The sequence below is a fragment of the Pelodiscus sinensis genome, chromosome 3, assembly GCF_052426305.1.
Source record: "Pelodiscus sinensis isolate ZL-2025 chromosome 3, ASM5242630v1, whole genome shotgun sequence".
NCBI classification, from domain to species: Eukaryota; Metazoa; Chordata; order Testudines; family Trionychidae; genus Pelodiscus; species Pelodiscus sinensis.
This window is the reverse complement of record NC_143054.1, coordinates 154,890,306-154,904,524: the sequence shown is the minus strand read 5'-3', so window position 1 is coordinate 154,904,524 and position 14,219 is coordinate 154,890,306. Positions and strand designations below refer to the sequence as shown.

The 14,219-nt window shown below is 45.7% G+C and overlaps 1 protein-coding gene across 4 annotated transcripts in view; it reads right to left on the bottom strand.

The window, feature by feature from the left end:
• Positions 1 to 14,219, bottom strand: part of LYPLAL1 (lysophospholipase like 1) — a 90,860-nt gene that overhangs the window by 207 nt on the left and 76,434 nt on the right. Inside the window, exon 4 of one of the 4 annotated variants that reach the window (XM_089777452.1) lies at positions 464 to 602. In XM_089777452.1, the coding sequence (XP_089633578.1) occupies positions 464 to 602 (139 nt within the window). Of the gene's footprint in view, positions 1 to 446; positions 603 to 11,601; positions 12,544 to 14,219 lie in introns of those variants that run through there. The other 3 variants (XM_089777455.1, XM_089777454.1, XM_089777456.1) reach the window with 3 other exon arrangements.

The following is a 14,219-nucleotide window of genomic DNA, read 5'->3' as shown; positions in this document are numbered from 1 at the left end:
TTACCATAACCACGATTGGGTGGCTGATTTCTTTTGGAATCACAGAAGTGGGTCTTGATGAAGGATTTGAAAGAGAAGCAGATGTTAAGGAAAAGAGGACTGGAAGAGCTAAAAATCAAAATGGGATTTACAAAAGTACTCCACACTGGTTTACATCTGCTTCAAGTCCTATATTCTGTTTTTCTCAGTTGTACCATTGATGATAGTAAACATACTATGGGTGTGTCTAGACTACAGGGGTTTTTTGAAAAAAAATGGCCTTTTTTTGAAAAAACTTCCCCTGTGTCTAGACTGCTGCCGTGTTCTTTCAAAATGAAATCGAAAGAATGTGGCAGTTTTTTCGACTGCAGTAAACCTTATTTTACGAGGAAAAATGCCTTTTTCAAAAGTGCTCTTTTGAAAAAAGGCATTAATGAATGCAAACAGGGCTTTTTCAAAAACAGCACCCTCCGCCCTCTCTCACAGGATGGTGTTGAGCTCCTGCACGGCCTCCACATGCTGCCTCAGGATGTCCGCATACACACGCCTGTGTCTGCGGCTCCCATGTCCCCGAGATGGAGGTGGGGCTGGGGTGCTGCGGCCCTCTTGCACGGCTGGTCCGGCTGTGGAGGAAAAGAGGAAGACACAACCAGTCCTAAAAAACTGGACTCTGTAGCACTTAAAATACTAACGGGATGGTTTATTAGGGGATGAGCTTTTGTGGGCCAGACCCACTTCCTCAGATCAGAGTAACACGGCTACATTCTATCACAATCAGTCATGTGTGCAACAGCTGTCCAAAAGGGCATGCCCTCTCCTTGAGACAGGGGAATCAGACATTCTGAAGGTAACAGTGTGTGTGACCTGGGCATCAGCCTGAGCATGACAGGTTTCCCTTGTGCATCACCCACTGTGCACCCACCTACCTCCTCCCCCCCCCCCCCCCCGGGTGTTACACAACCTCACTGCACTCATCTGCTGCTTCATCTCCTGCGTCAGATGACACCTGGGAGGCCTCTGGGGTCTGTGTGACTGGCTCCAGGGTGAGGGTCGCCGTCTCCTCACTGTCCTCCTCTGGCACCATGTCCCCGTCTCCTGACTGCTCTGGGTCCTGCTCTGGCGCGTCCACCACAGGGTCCACCAAGCCTGACTGCACGAGACGCCGTGGTGTGCGTGCTTCACCACCAACACCCAGGATCTGGTCCAGTTCACTATAGTAAGGGCAGGAGTGGAGGGTTGCCCCAGAACGGGAGCTATCCTCCCTGGCCTTCACATATCCTTGGCGCAGCTCCTTCACTTTGGAGTGTACCTGGTCCTGGGTGCGGGGGTAGTGTCCTTTCTGGGCCAGGGCCTCTGCCATGTGGCCATAAATGTCTGCATTTCACCGCCTGCTTTTTAGGGCTTGTAAGGCCTCCTCCTCTCCCCAGAGCTCGAGAAGGGTCTTGATCTCTGGCCCAGACCATGACGGTGCCCGGCATTTGGAGCCCCTGGTTGGGTCCCCAGAAGGCTCTCTAGAAGGGCCAGGAGGGTCTTGGGCCTGGGACATGCTGCACTTAACCAGCCGTGTGCTCCGGCTGCTTTGCTGCCACAAGTGGCTGTGAGGGTGCCTGTCCCTTTAAGAAATGGCTGCAGACCTGAACCAGAGACATGCAAGCCGTGCCCCAGATTGTCCACTAGGGCTTCTTCCTGGAGGCCATTAGTTTCGAAAAAATGGCCTCCCCACATCCACACTCACTTATTTTCGACGGATCTCCGTCGAAAAAGGCGTTCTTCCTCGTGCAATGAGGTTTACCGCTGTCGAAAGAAAAGCCGCGTTCTTTCGATTTAATTTCGAAAGAATGCGGCTGCAGTCTAGACGCAGGTGAAGTTTTTTCGAAAAAAGGCTACTTTTTTCGAAAAAACCCCTGAGTCTGGGTGTCAGCGCTGCCAGTAAAAATTCAGAGGCACACTATCATGTTACAAGGATAATAGCCAGGGCTGGGCAGCCTGTCGTTTTTTGCAGCTGAAGTCGCCATTTATCTAAATGTAGGTCAGCATGAACATGGTATTTTTTAAACAGAGAAATCTAGCTGCCATATGCAAGTGAAATAGTGCTAGATTCCCTGTCTGCCATGCAACTCGACCCCAGCTGAATATAAAAATCAATCTTATTTGTCATTCTTTGTTTATTTACCCTACAGGCCTAAGAGATCATATAGTTACATATTTAGCAAATCTGGACATGTATACTTTTTGGTCTCCCAGGATGCAATGCTAGAACATATGCATTAGCTCTATGGTGACCCTTCCTCATTCTCTCTCGTAGAGTTGTTTTTTGGTTAATTTATCCTTAGCTTTATGAGAACCCACACAACAGAAGCTATTGTGTAATCTGCACTACTTACTTGTCCGTCTGGTTTTAAAAACAGGAGTCATTAGCGAATGCACAATCTGATTTCCATTGCTGTTCTATTTGTCAGAATAATGCTGAGAGTGCTACTGACCTTCAGAACAAGCAGACCTCAATTTAACAGATGTGAAATCATTACACATTCATTTCCTGCAGTAGAGTGTTAGATTTTTTTTCCTTGTCCCACCAAGTAGCCACTGATACAGGGCAAGTTTTATTAAGGTTTTTAAAAAGTGTGTATGGAACTGATAAAAGCCTGGAGGGGTAGGAAAATGGTGTGTGCAATCAACTATTTCTAAGGGCAACACAAGTTCATTTTGTCTACAGCATATTGCTGATACTTCAGGAAAATATACATGAGGATTCTGCTACCTATCCAGCCAAGGCGTTCACACACGTTTTACTGACTGCACAGGTTCAGCTCTTCCAAAAGAATGTTCCTCAATCTCATTCTTGACGTTTCATTAAAATATGTAAATTCACAACTTTTCAGACACAACTGGGAAACCAAATAACAAGAAACCAGTCAGCACCGACTATTTAGACATTTATGTGCCACAGCAGGATAAGAGGTAAGGGAGCAAAGTCCTACGAAATATCACAAGAGCATTCCAACCAACAATCAGATAGCTGCTTCATCAGTCTTCCCTCAGCTCCTCTTGCTCTGTGGGTCTCAATCAGAGATCTATCTCTGATCCTCCCCTGTTGTCTCCTGGTTCTCTATTCATGGGTGACACATACACTCATGACTTCAGCTGCTGTGGCAGCCAAATGAAATTTCCTGCCCAATCATCCCTGTCTTTGCAACATCTCATCTTGGATTTCTTTGCTCCAGTTCATACTCAACATAGTGAAAAAACCAGCTCCTTTCCTTTCCTCTTAAATTCCCTCCATTACCTCTCTGGTGTGGCTAATAATTCTGCTATCTTCTCCATCATGCAGGGCTTAGTCTTTGTGTCATAATCAACTTTTATATCTCCTTTCCCACCCCCCACATTCAAGTTTTTACTAAATGCTGGAAAAAGACGTTTTTCCTCTTTATACTTGCCACCATTAATTTTATTGGGGTCATGGTGATCTCACACTTAGCATATGTCTACACTGCGTTCCTCTTTGGAGAGAGGAACGCAAATGCAGCCGAGCAAAATTGCAAATGAAATGCGGATTTGAAATTCCCGGGCTTCATTTGCATAATTGCGTCCGGACGCTATTTCGAAATACCCTATTTCGAGATAAAAAACGCCGTGTAGATGCGATTATTTTGAAAGAAACCCCTTTTGAAATAACCATTAAACCTCATTTTTAAGGAGTAAGGGTTATTTCGAAAGAAGGGGTTTCTTTCAAAATAACCGCGTCTAAGGAAATCCATACGGAGAAGTATTGGAGAAAGTGTGAAGATGATTTGGGGACATCTGGACTGGTATCATTGGCAGAGCTTAGGTGGGGCACAGTGACACTGTGACGGGGCACCATCGCCCCACACAGCGACCCCCGCCGAGCAGGCTTTGCTCAGCACCAGGGTGGAGGAAGCCCGGTGGTGCACGGCGTGCTCCCGTGCCTCACAACGGCTAGCCGAGCCGGCCAACCCACAGGCGGCGGGCTGGGAGCACGGAGACAGGAGCGGGGACGGCTCAGAGGCATTCCCCCACCCCGTGAGCTCAGCACAGTGGGGCGCCGGCAAGCGCGAGGAAGCCGGAGCGCCTTGGCAACCCGCAAGGGGGAGGGGAGCTGGCGTGGAGATGCGACAGCTCCACCCCCGTGACGTCAGGTAGGACGGAAGCGGCGCGGCGTTTAAAAGCTGGGGAGCACCAGGAGGTCTGCTGGGGGGTAGAGAGGGCGCTAAGAGGCCGGTGATTCCGGCCCGCCGCCCCCTTTTTGTGCGTCGGCAGTCTGTCCGCCAAAGGAAAGGTGAACCTGACAGCGGCGAGAAGCCGTGGGCGGGGAAAGGAAGCAGCCCAGGGCAGAACCCATTAGGGTTGGTGTGCTGACGAGTTACGGCAGGATGTCCAGTCAGCCAGACCAGATCCAGACCAATCCGTGTCCTTAGGGCTCTGGGCTGGGGCCCGTGAGTGAGGGTGGGTCCGGGCCCGCCTTTCCCCCACCCCCGCGGCCTTGGTGGAGGTGCTGCAGCCGAGGCGGGAGGATCGTCCAAGCGGCTGCCAAAGAAGGCGTCCGAACGACAATACCGCCAGAGAGGGCAGGTACAGACACTATCACATGTAAGAAGATAAATAGCTGATTTAGAAAGAAAAGAAGTACAGTAAACTTCCAATAATCCGGCACCTTTAGGACCCAGGGGGTGCCGGATTATCAGATATGCCGGAAAATTGGAAGGGGGGTCTTTGAGGGGTCTGGGATGGGGTGGAGGGGGGGATGCCACCCCAGACCCCTCATAGCCCCCCCTTCCGATAGTCTGGCTCTGCCCCAGGCTTCCCCGATTCAGCCGCTGCAGCAGAGCAGCTGGGGTGCTGCTGGGTTGGTCCGGTAGCGCCACCCCTTGGCGCTAAGAGACCAACCCGGCAGCACCCCAGCTGCTCTGCTCCAGGCGTCCTCCAGTCAGCCGCCGCTGAAACTGATCAGCGGCTGACTCCAGGAAGCCCGGGGCAGAGCTGCTCTGCCCCGGGCTTCCTGGAATCAGCCGCTGGTCAGTTTCAGGAGCGGCTGAATTGGGGAAGCCGGGCACAGAGCAGCTCCAATTGTCTGGCTGCTTTCAGGTTCCCGATGGTGCCGGACCATCAGGAGTGTCGGAGCATTGGATGCCGGACCAATGGAGTTTTACTGTAGTTTGTGTTTGAGGAGGGATCACTGAATTTAAGCAGGATTAAAAATGGATTATGCACTTATGGATAATAACAGCAACCACATTTATATAAAAAGGATGTAAACTCATACTTTACAGCAGATACCAAACCCTAATGTCACAGGGATTGGAAGAAATGTCCCTATGGGCAATTATTTTATACTGGTCTGTTAAAGAGAATCTTGCAACTTATTTCTTTGCATTACCATAAAGCCAGGAGCTTCAGCCACGGACCAGGACACCATTTTGCTAGGCACTGTGAAAACACAGAACAAATTATCCAGAAAAATGACCTAATTGTAAAGGAGTAAATGTGCTTTGGGTGATCTACCTGGAGCTATATTTACAAAAAACTACTATATTTACAAAAATAGTTTTTTAAAAATAGAAATGGGACAGGATTGAAGTACCTGACCTGGTAGTCATGAACAAAATGTGGTATTATTAATTTGACCTTCAAAAGTGTATTGCATCCAAATCGCTCAAGGCACATCACAACACTCTTGAGTAATAAGTATACTACTAACCAGTGGCAATGAGCAACTAAAGGACTTGACTGAGGTTCCTGAGTGAGTGAGAAAGGGAGCCCTGCGGGAGTGAGCCTCCTAGACTGAATGTCATGGGCCTCTCACTAGCATTCTAAAATAGCTGCACAGACAGAGCTTTATAAGCACCCCACCACCCATGCTTGAGCCACAACTTCAAAGCACTGTCTACAAAGCTATTTTTAGAGCACTAATGCAAACCCTGCTACTCCAATCTGTAGTCCTAGGCTGGGAGGCTCACTCCCATGGGCTCCAAAATATTGACATTCAGTCCTGATGCCCAGTCTCTTGCTGCAATCCTCAGACAACACTTGCTTTAGTGCTACCAGGTACCCAAAGGAACATTTGGGGGTTGGCTGTATGCTGGTGCCATCTCATCCCACGTTGTCTCCCCAACATTTCCAATCACTTCATATGGATGTTATATAAAGGGGAGAGGCTTGTGGGTTTGATAGTTGAGGGTGATCTACAGAACCCCAGTCCAGCAAGTTGACTGTGGGTGTAATTACTTTGTCGCTGGCCAAAATCAGAGCAATAAGTGTTATCCCAAAGGCTAGGTGAATCTTCTGGATTTGTAGGCTGCAATAGTTTACTTAAGGAGTGTCTCCCCTGGCCAGTGGAGGGAGTTAAATGTTATTTCTAGGGTTATAGGCATGCCTTTTCTGAGTCATGAAGTGAAATCCAGATGAGAGATCAGAACGAGGACCTAGTCATGGGGTTTGGAAGTTGGGCAATAGGTTTACCCTGATAGTAATCTGGTTTCTGCTTGCTCCCCTTTACCTTCCAACCTGCTATGCCTCTAGAAACTTGAATTTCTGCAACTGGGAAACAAAATGCAAACAGTTGTAGATAAATTGAGGCTGAGAAGATGCCTGAATGAATGAAACACGCACATGGACTCTCTCTTGTGTTTCCCTTCCCCTCCTGCTAGAATTACAATCTATAACACATCTCCTTAAAATATTAAAAGGACAAGAAAAAATGGCTCCAAAAGAACGTTAAGTTGGGCTTTTAGAGGAAATTGATGAATATGCTCAATTGCCCTAATATATTGTTAACTATATTTATAGTGAATTCATAAATCAATGTGTGTAAGGCGCTGAAATCATAACTGGCACTACTGTTTTGGCTCAGTTACCAGTTTTACATCAGGGACTTATTTTCCAGTTTTTTCCTCTAAGTTGCTGTAATCATGTGCTACAGTAGAATCTAAACTGAATGACATGCACAATAAATGTGCTCCCTCACTGAGATCATACAAGCACTATAAAATGTAAAACCAAAACAGTAGAAAGCATTGAAGTTGTTCACACTAACTTTTTATAAACCAAGAAGAGAAAAACAACAGAACTAAACTAGTCTGATTTATCTGCTCCTGACTGACTTAATAACAAAATATGTATTACTGTCTTAGGAAGAAGCCTGTGAAAAATTGTCTGACACACAAAAATTAGCCTATCCCTTTCCCCGCTCACCAACCCTGCAAACCCTAAAGTAACATGAACCTAATACATCAGAGAGAGGCCACGAGTGTGAGTGGCTACTGCATCCTGACCCATGTGCCACAGTCCAGGAAATAAAAGTTCAGTCTTTTACCAGCACTCATGTGTTTTACACCTTTATCACAGCTTGGGCCTTCTGTAATATAAACCTAGAAATCTTCAAAAACAAAAAGCTCAGCGGGCAGCTATTGCCAGAAGAGAGCTTGTAGAAACAGCATAGTGGGGTTCCATATTATTTATTGTCTCTCATATTTCATATCAAATACACATAGTTTAAAGTCAAAAGTTGATCTTTCAGAGTATCACCACTGAGACCTGAATATGTTCATGAGAATTAACTGGATTTTAATGGCAAGCAACCGGATGCAAGGGAATCCAAAACTGAAGCCGGATTGGTGCTAACAGTAAACATTTAAAAAAAATCATTCAGGTAACAACATGCCAAAAAGGACAATGTTTAAGGCATCAGTCTGTCATTATACTTCCTGTGTGGCCTTTGGCAAGTCACTGAATCTTTGTGTCTGTTTCACATCTCTGGGGATAACAGGAACTCCTTCATTATTTAGATTATAATTTCTCAGTGCAGGAACACACTCTTTCTTGTGTGTTTGTAGTTTCCAGTACAACAGGACCTGATCGTGGTTGGGTACTTTGGCATTACCAGAATATAATTAATACATAATATTAATAATCCAGTTTTGCATATTCCCTTTTATCTACAATTGCACATTAGCTGAAGTAGAGGGATCTTCAAAATTAAAAAGCAGTTTAAACTATTATTTTATTCTCTCCTCCATACTTCAGAACACATTTAAGCACTAGTATTTATCTGATATACTCAACTGACACTGAATTCAGAGCATTTGATTTTATAATCCAATGATATATACAATGAGTGACTGAAAACTAGGGAAACATGAAGTAATGCATCATTCTAATTTGGAAAATTTGACTAACTTTGAAACTTTAGATGAACATTAAGAAATAAACGCTTTTGAGTAGTGTTCTTTTTGCTTTGCTATGAAAATAAAGCTTTCTCTATTAATATCTTATGCTCCTGAAAATAATATTACCATGCTAGACTTCTGTTTTTAACTATTGAGTTTTGGGTTTTTTAAGAGTTGTTGTTAAACATTTCTCAAAGGGTTTCTCTGTAAATAAAATAGAAGTCTCAACAGAAGTGTCTTACTTGCATTTTCCATATTTTAGAGGAAAATAAACTATTACGAAATGGATAACTGGGACCCTGTTTGGTCACTTGAGACGTGCTTTTCTGCTTTTAGGATTCTAAATATTTCAACTAATTTTAAAATTTTCCATGTTTACAGTAATTCTAGTAAAATAAAACATTTTCATGGTAGTGTGGTGAAGGTGCTAACCCTGGACTCAGGAGACCAGGTACAGTTTCTCTTTGTCAATGCTCCTGTCGACTTCCCTCACTCCCCGTCTGGAGCAGGACTACTGGCTCCAACGAGAGCTCCTTTTCAGTTCAAATTAGTGGGTCTTCACTAGACCCACTAATTTGAATGCTGGAAGATTGACCGTGGCAATGTCAATTTTCCACGTAGAACAGACATGCTCTTAGTCTCTCTGTACCTCAGTTTCCCCTATGGAAATTGGGGATAAATACAGTAACACATTTTAAAATACTCAGATGCTGTTGTAAAGGGGAGCCATATAAATACCTCAAATAGATAAATATTAATTTCCACTATTTACAAAGAAATCCATAAAGCACACAATTTGAAGGAATACGTTTCCAGTAGAGCAGGGGTGGGCAAAAGGACCTCCACGGACTGGAACCAGCCTAACAAGATAATTAATCCAGCCCACGGAGGCCCTGCCGCTCCACCACCACTCAGCCAATCAGGGCCTGGGGGGACGGAGCAAGTGCATGAAGTTTTCTCCGCCCTGTCCCCGCCTTTCAAGGAGTGTGTGGTGCTTAAAAGTGCCACCCGCTCCTGGGAGGGTGGGAGGAGACGGTGGGTACGTCTACACTACAGCGCTAGTTCGAACTAACTTAGTTCGAATTAGTTAATTCGAACTAAGCTAATTCGAACTAACGCGTCTAGAACTAAAAACTAGTTCGAATTAGCGTTTTGCTAATTCGAACTAGCAAGTCCACATTGAGTGGACTCTGAACAGGGCTTAAGGATGGCCGGAAGCAGTGCCGGCAGGGCATCAGAGGAGGACTTAGAGCGTGGAGCTGCTGTCTCAGGCTAGCCGAGGGCTGCGCTTAAAGGGTCCCGAACCCCACCCCGGACAGACAATTCTAAGGGGTGCCCCACTTGCAAAGCAGTCCTGGCTTGGAGTGCCCGGAGTACCCACACTGGGCACATCACACCACTCGGCCATCAGCCCGGCTGCACTTGCCGCAGGCTGCCATCTGGGGAGAGGGGGCAATTGGGGGGCTGCAGGAGAGCTTCCACCCCCAGAAGCCCGCAGAGCCAGCCCAGTCCTCTCCATCGGGGGCGCGTACCCCATTCCTCCCTCACCTCCTTCCACTTACCCTTCCCTAGCCCCTTTTCTTGATGTACAAAATAAAGATTACGTGTCTTCCAAAATGGAATCTGTCTTTATTGAACAAAACTGGGGGAGACTGGGAAAAGGAGGTGGGAGAGGGGAAGAGAGAGGCTGGCAGAGGGGAGGGCAACTAACATGATCAGGGGTTGGGAACAGGTCCCAGATGAAGAGAGGCTACAGAGACTGGAACTGTTCAGCTTAGAAAAGAGGAGATGGAGGGGGGACAGAATAGAGGTCTCTAAAAGCAGGGGTTGGGTGGAGAGGGTGCATTCAGAAAAATTCTTCATGAGTTCCCATAAAGAAGGACTAGAGGACACCAAAGGAAAGGAATGGGTAGCAGGCTTCAAACTAGTAAGAGAAAGTTGTTCTTCACAAAGCAAATAGTTAACCTGCGGAACTCCTTGCTGCAGGAGGCTGTGAAGGCTACAACTAGAACAGAGTTTAAAGTGAAGTGAGATCAAGTCATGGAGGTTGGGTCCATGGAGTAGTCATAGCCAGGGGGTAGGAGTGGTGTCCCAGCCCAAAGTTTGTGGAAGGCTGGAGAAGGATGGCACGAGACAAATGGCTTGGTCACTGTCTTCGGTCCATCCCCTCCAGGGACCCTAGGGTTGGCCGCTGTCGGCAGACAGGCTACTGGGCTAGATGGACCTTAGGTCTGACCCAGGACGGCCATTGTAAGCTCAGGGCTCAGGGTCGGGGGTCTCAGTGGACCCCCTTGATTTTCATGCACACCTGCTCTTGGGTGGCCAGGCTGGCAGCTCTCCTGCCCTAGACGGCCACTTTCCTGTGCCTAGTGTGGAGATCGTGGACGAGCCCAGGATCGCACTAGCCCAGGAAGGTGCCCGCCTCTTGCGGTCCAGGGCAAGCTCCCGGGAGCCGCCAGCCTGGTCCCGGGAAGAGGGGGTGGGCTGGGGGACATCGGGTGGGTGGCTCTGTGCCGTGCCAGGTGCAGGGTCTGCTGGCTGGGTGCTGGCAGGCTTGCACCTGGCACGGGCACCATAGCCAGCCCGTGCCCCTTTAAGGGCTCCGGGGCCGGGAGGGGGGCATAGAGTTTCCCTGGTGTTGGCCAGAGTGGCCACCAGGGAAACCTGGGGAGGGCTAGCCTCCCACTAGTTCGAATTAAGGGGCTACACACCCCTTAATTCGAACTAGCTAGTTCGAACTAGGCTTAATCCTCGTAAAATGAGGTTTACCTAGTTCGAACTAAGCGCTCCGCTAGTTCGATTCAAATTCGAACTAGCGGAGCGCTAGTGTAGCGCCTAGGAAAGTTAGTTCGAACTAACGTCCATTACTTCGAACTAACTTTTCAGTGTAGACATACCCTTAGTGCGCTCACCTGCCTCCAAACCCTGATTGGCCTGGGAAAAGAAGGGGAAGTGAGCGAAGTCTCCTCCCACCGCCAGGAGCATGAGCTTCTAAAGGGAACCTCTGCAAGGGGCAAAGGCGCTCCCCCAACCCCAGACCAATCATGGTCTGTGGGAGTAGTAGCAGGGAAGTATCCCGGTCTTACCCTTCTGGTGCAGCCCAGGGCCACTTCAAAAGTTTCTGAAGTGGCCCCCAGCAAAAAATTATTTTCCACCCCTGCAGTAGAGATTTCTTAACTGTGCCTGAAAGAAGTGCACCTATTTGCAAGCATGAAGGATAAAATTCACCAGTATGCCAAGGACCAGCACAAGCTCTGGACCTTCTTAAATCCCAAAGAAGTCATTTTTTGAGGTCTGGAGTGAAAGTTAATGGATGCATATGTCTTGTACTTGTCCTCTGCATAAGGATGAAATTCCAACCAGAACTACATAAAATAGCACATTCTATGTTGTGGTCCCTACATGCAGGTGAGTACGCTCCTGATTACTGTGTGCACAGCCAAAGATTCTGAAATTCTGGCTTCAAATATCTTTATATACGTGTCTTATCTGTATTAACTATGAATACTAAATGTCTAGGTGAATAATCGTTTTGGCAGGTGAACTAATATTTTTCTTATCACAATAAGAATTAGATTATTAGCTTTGGTGCCTGAGCCGGACAACTGTCATGTAATAAAAACTTCCAAAACTCTTAAAAAAAGTTTGAAGTTTTTTAACAATAGCCCAAAGGAAGGACATGTTGGGTTTGTCATTTATTGAAGATTTCAATACAATTAGCTATCTCTTTGAAAGCCAGGTTCTGCTACTCTTAATCACAAGGAATAGCAACTTTTTCTGAAACTATCTGCCATAGATTTCAGTAGGACTGCTATTCAAGAGAGAAAGCTGTTACTCAATAAAGATAAAGGTGGCAGAATCTTCTCCCAATAACAGAATTTTAACAGCTAAGAAAACACAAAACCACAGAGCTCTTTTATCCAAGCCAGAAAACATCTTAGATGTGAAAATGGTTGTGAAAATAATAAAACTTTTCAACTTTAGAGGACTTTCCAAATGGGAAAACAAGGCAGAGAAGTGATTTAAAACAAGACGGTAGCTGTGTCAGATCTGGAATGAGGAAATGAGTTGATACTGCCTCCCAAGCTAGAGTTCAAACCACTGCAACATTCTCTCTTTCTGGCTTCTGTCACCTCGGTGAGGAACACAATAGATCAACTGAATGGCATTGCAACTCTTGCCCTAAGGAGTGTAGCAGCTAAACAAATCATTTGCAATGCTATCACTTACAAAATGGCTATAAACAACCCACATGTTGAGCTTTGGCTTCCTCAACCTACCCCAGTATGAAAAATGACTCCAGGAAGACTTCTAGAACAAACTTTTCGGACTTCTTTGCTTTTACATCCACTTCACAACAAAATTACTCCTGGTTGGAATCCTGTAGCATAAAACAAGATGAGCCCATTTAATCATATTGCTGCTCTATTTCTTCTGACTTGGGAAAGGAAGATCTGCATTACCAAGACACACTCTCTCTTAAAGCTACCAGTATGGTCTCTGGGGAAAGTGCCATTGTATTCTCTAATAAACTTAAAAAACAACAAATAGTATGATAGCACTTTAAAGACTAACAAAACATGCAGATGGTATTCTCTGTTAGCTGGTATGTAAGTGGGTAAGAAGTGTGGTATGGAGTTTGCAAGAATGCTTAAATTCTCAAGCACAAAGCAATCACAGCCTTCGTCATTGTATGGGTTTCACCAGTCACATAATGCAGTGAGCTCTAGACTTATTTGGTGTAGACTTCTCCCATGTTTAGTAACATCTCCCTGATTAGTATGGTTGCCTTTCTCTCAGACGAAGAATGCTTTGCATGAGCTCTTTCAGGAGAGCTATTAACGGAACACGACTAACTGCCTTGTCTATAGAAAAGGTCCAATGGCAATGTAAGTCAGAAAACACTAGACACATCCAGCAAAATTTACTGGGCGGGGGGGATTAAATGCCTGCAGGGACAGTATTATAATTTAGTTTTATTCTGAAGTCTAAAAAATGGAAAAACTTAAAGCTTCATACTGCATTACAGCGGAGCTGTTCAGGGGCTGCCAACATTTCCATTATAAGCTGCAATTTTCTGGAGTTTATAACTGCCATAAAAAATTGCTTTTGAGATGAAACTCAAAGCTAATTTCTCCCAGTAAAAATGTTTGTTTGTTTGTTTTCCTGGGGGGCAGGGGAAAGTGAGGGCAAATTAAATTTACTTATTTTTAAGCCAAGTAAGTGAAAAATAATAAGTGAAGATGTAGCGCGCCTGATACTGGTTTTAACTAAGTTTTTTAAAGCAACCCATGTCTGTTTGCTATGTCCTTTTAATCACATTTAATGGTTTCACTGAGAGACTGCCTTTCCCTCTCCCTCTTCTACCTCCCAATCCCCAAATAATGTTGCAGGCAGGCTTGGACAGCAGTAATGCCGCCCCTTAATATAAGAGAGGGGTTAGTGGCAGGGAATTCTCTCCATAACGGGAACAGTTTTATTTCTCAGCACAAGCTGCATGGCTGATTTGTTTCACTGGAGCATGTCTACATTATAGTGTGCACTAGCAGCCTTAGTCTTAGAAAAGACATGGATGAACTGAAGTATAGGACTTTAACAGGGGTCAAAAAAGAGCTAGATAAATTCATGGAGGTTAGGTCCATCGACGGCTATTAGAAAACAGAAATAATATTGGTCCGCATGGTAGACAGGAAGTGAGTGACTGCATACTTTTTATTATTCTAAATCAAAGGAAAAAATATATAAGTAGAACCAAGAGCCAGATTTACTGCGAAACAGCACCTGCTTTGTGCCTCTGACAACATAAAGGTGTAAAACCATCTTAACAGGCTGTTTACGCAGTTTGTATCACTAAAGAAGCACAAAGTAGCAGTTTACCTAATAAATCTGGTCCCAAGTTTTTTCCTGTTAGACTTCTAAAATGTATCCTTCCCTCTCCATTCCTATTACTGAAACTCTTGTCCATGCCTCTGGCCATCTCTCATTTTGACTACTTCAACCTCTTTCTGACCTCATTGTCAAGACCTTCCAAAAAGCTGAAAAAAAATCATCTGCTGC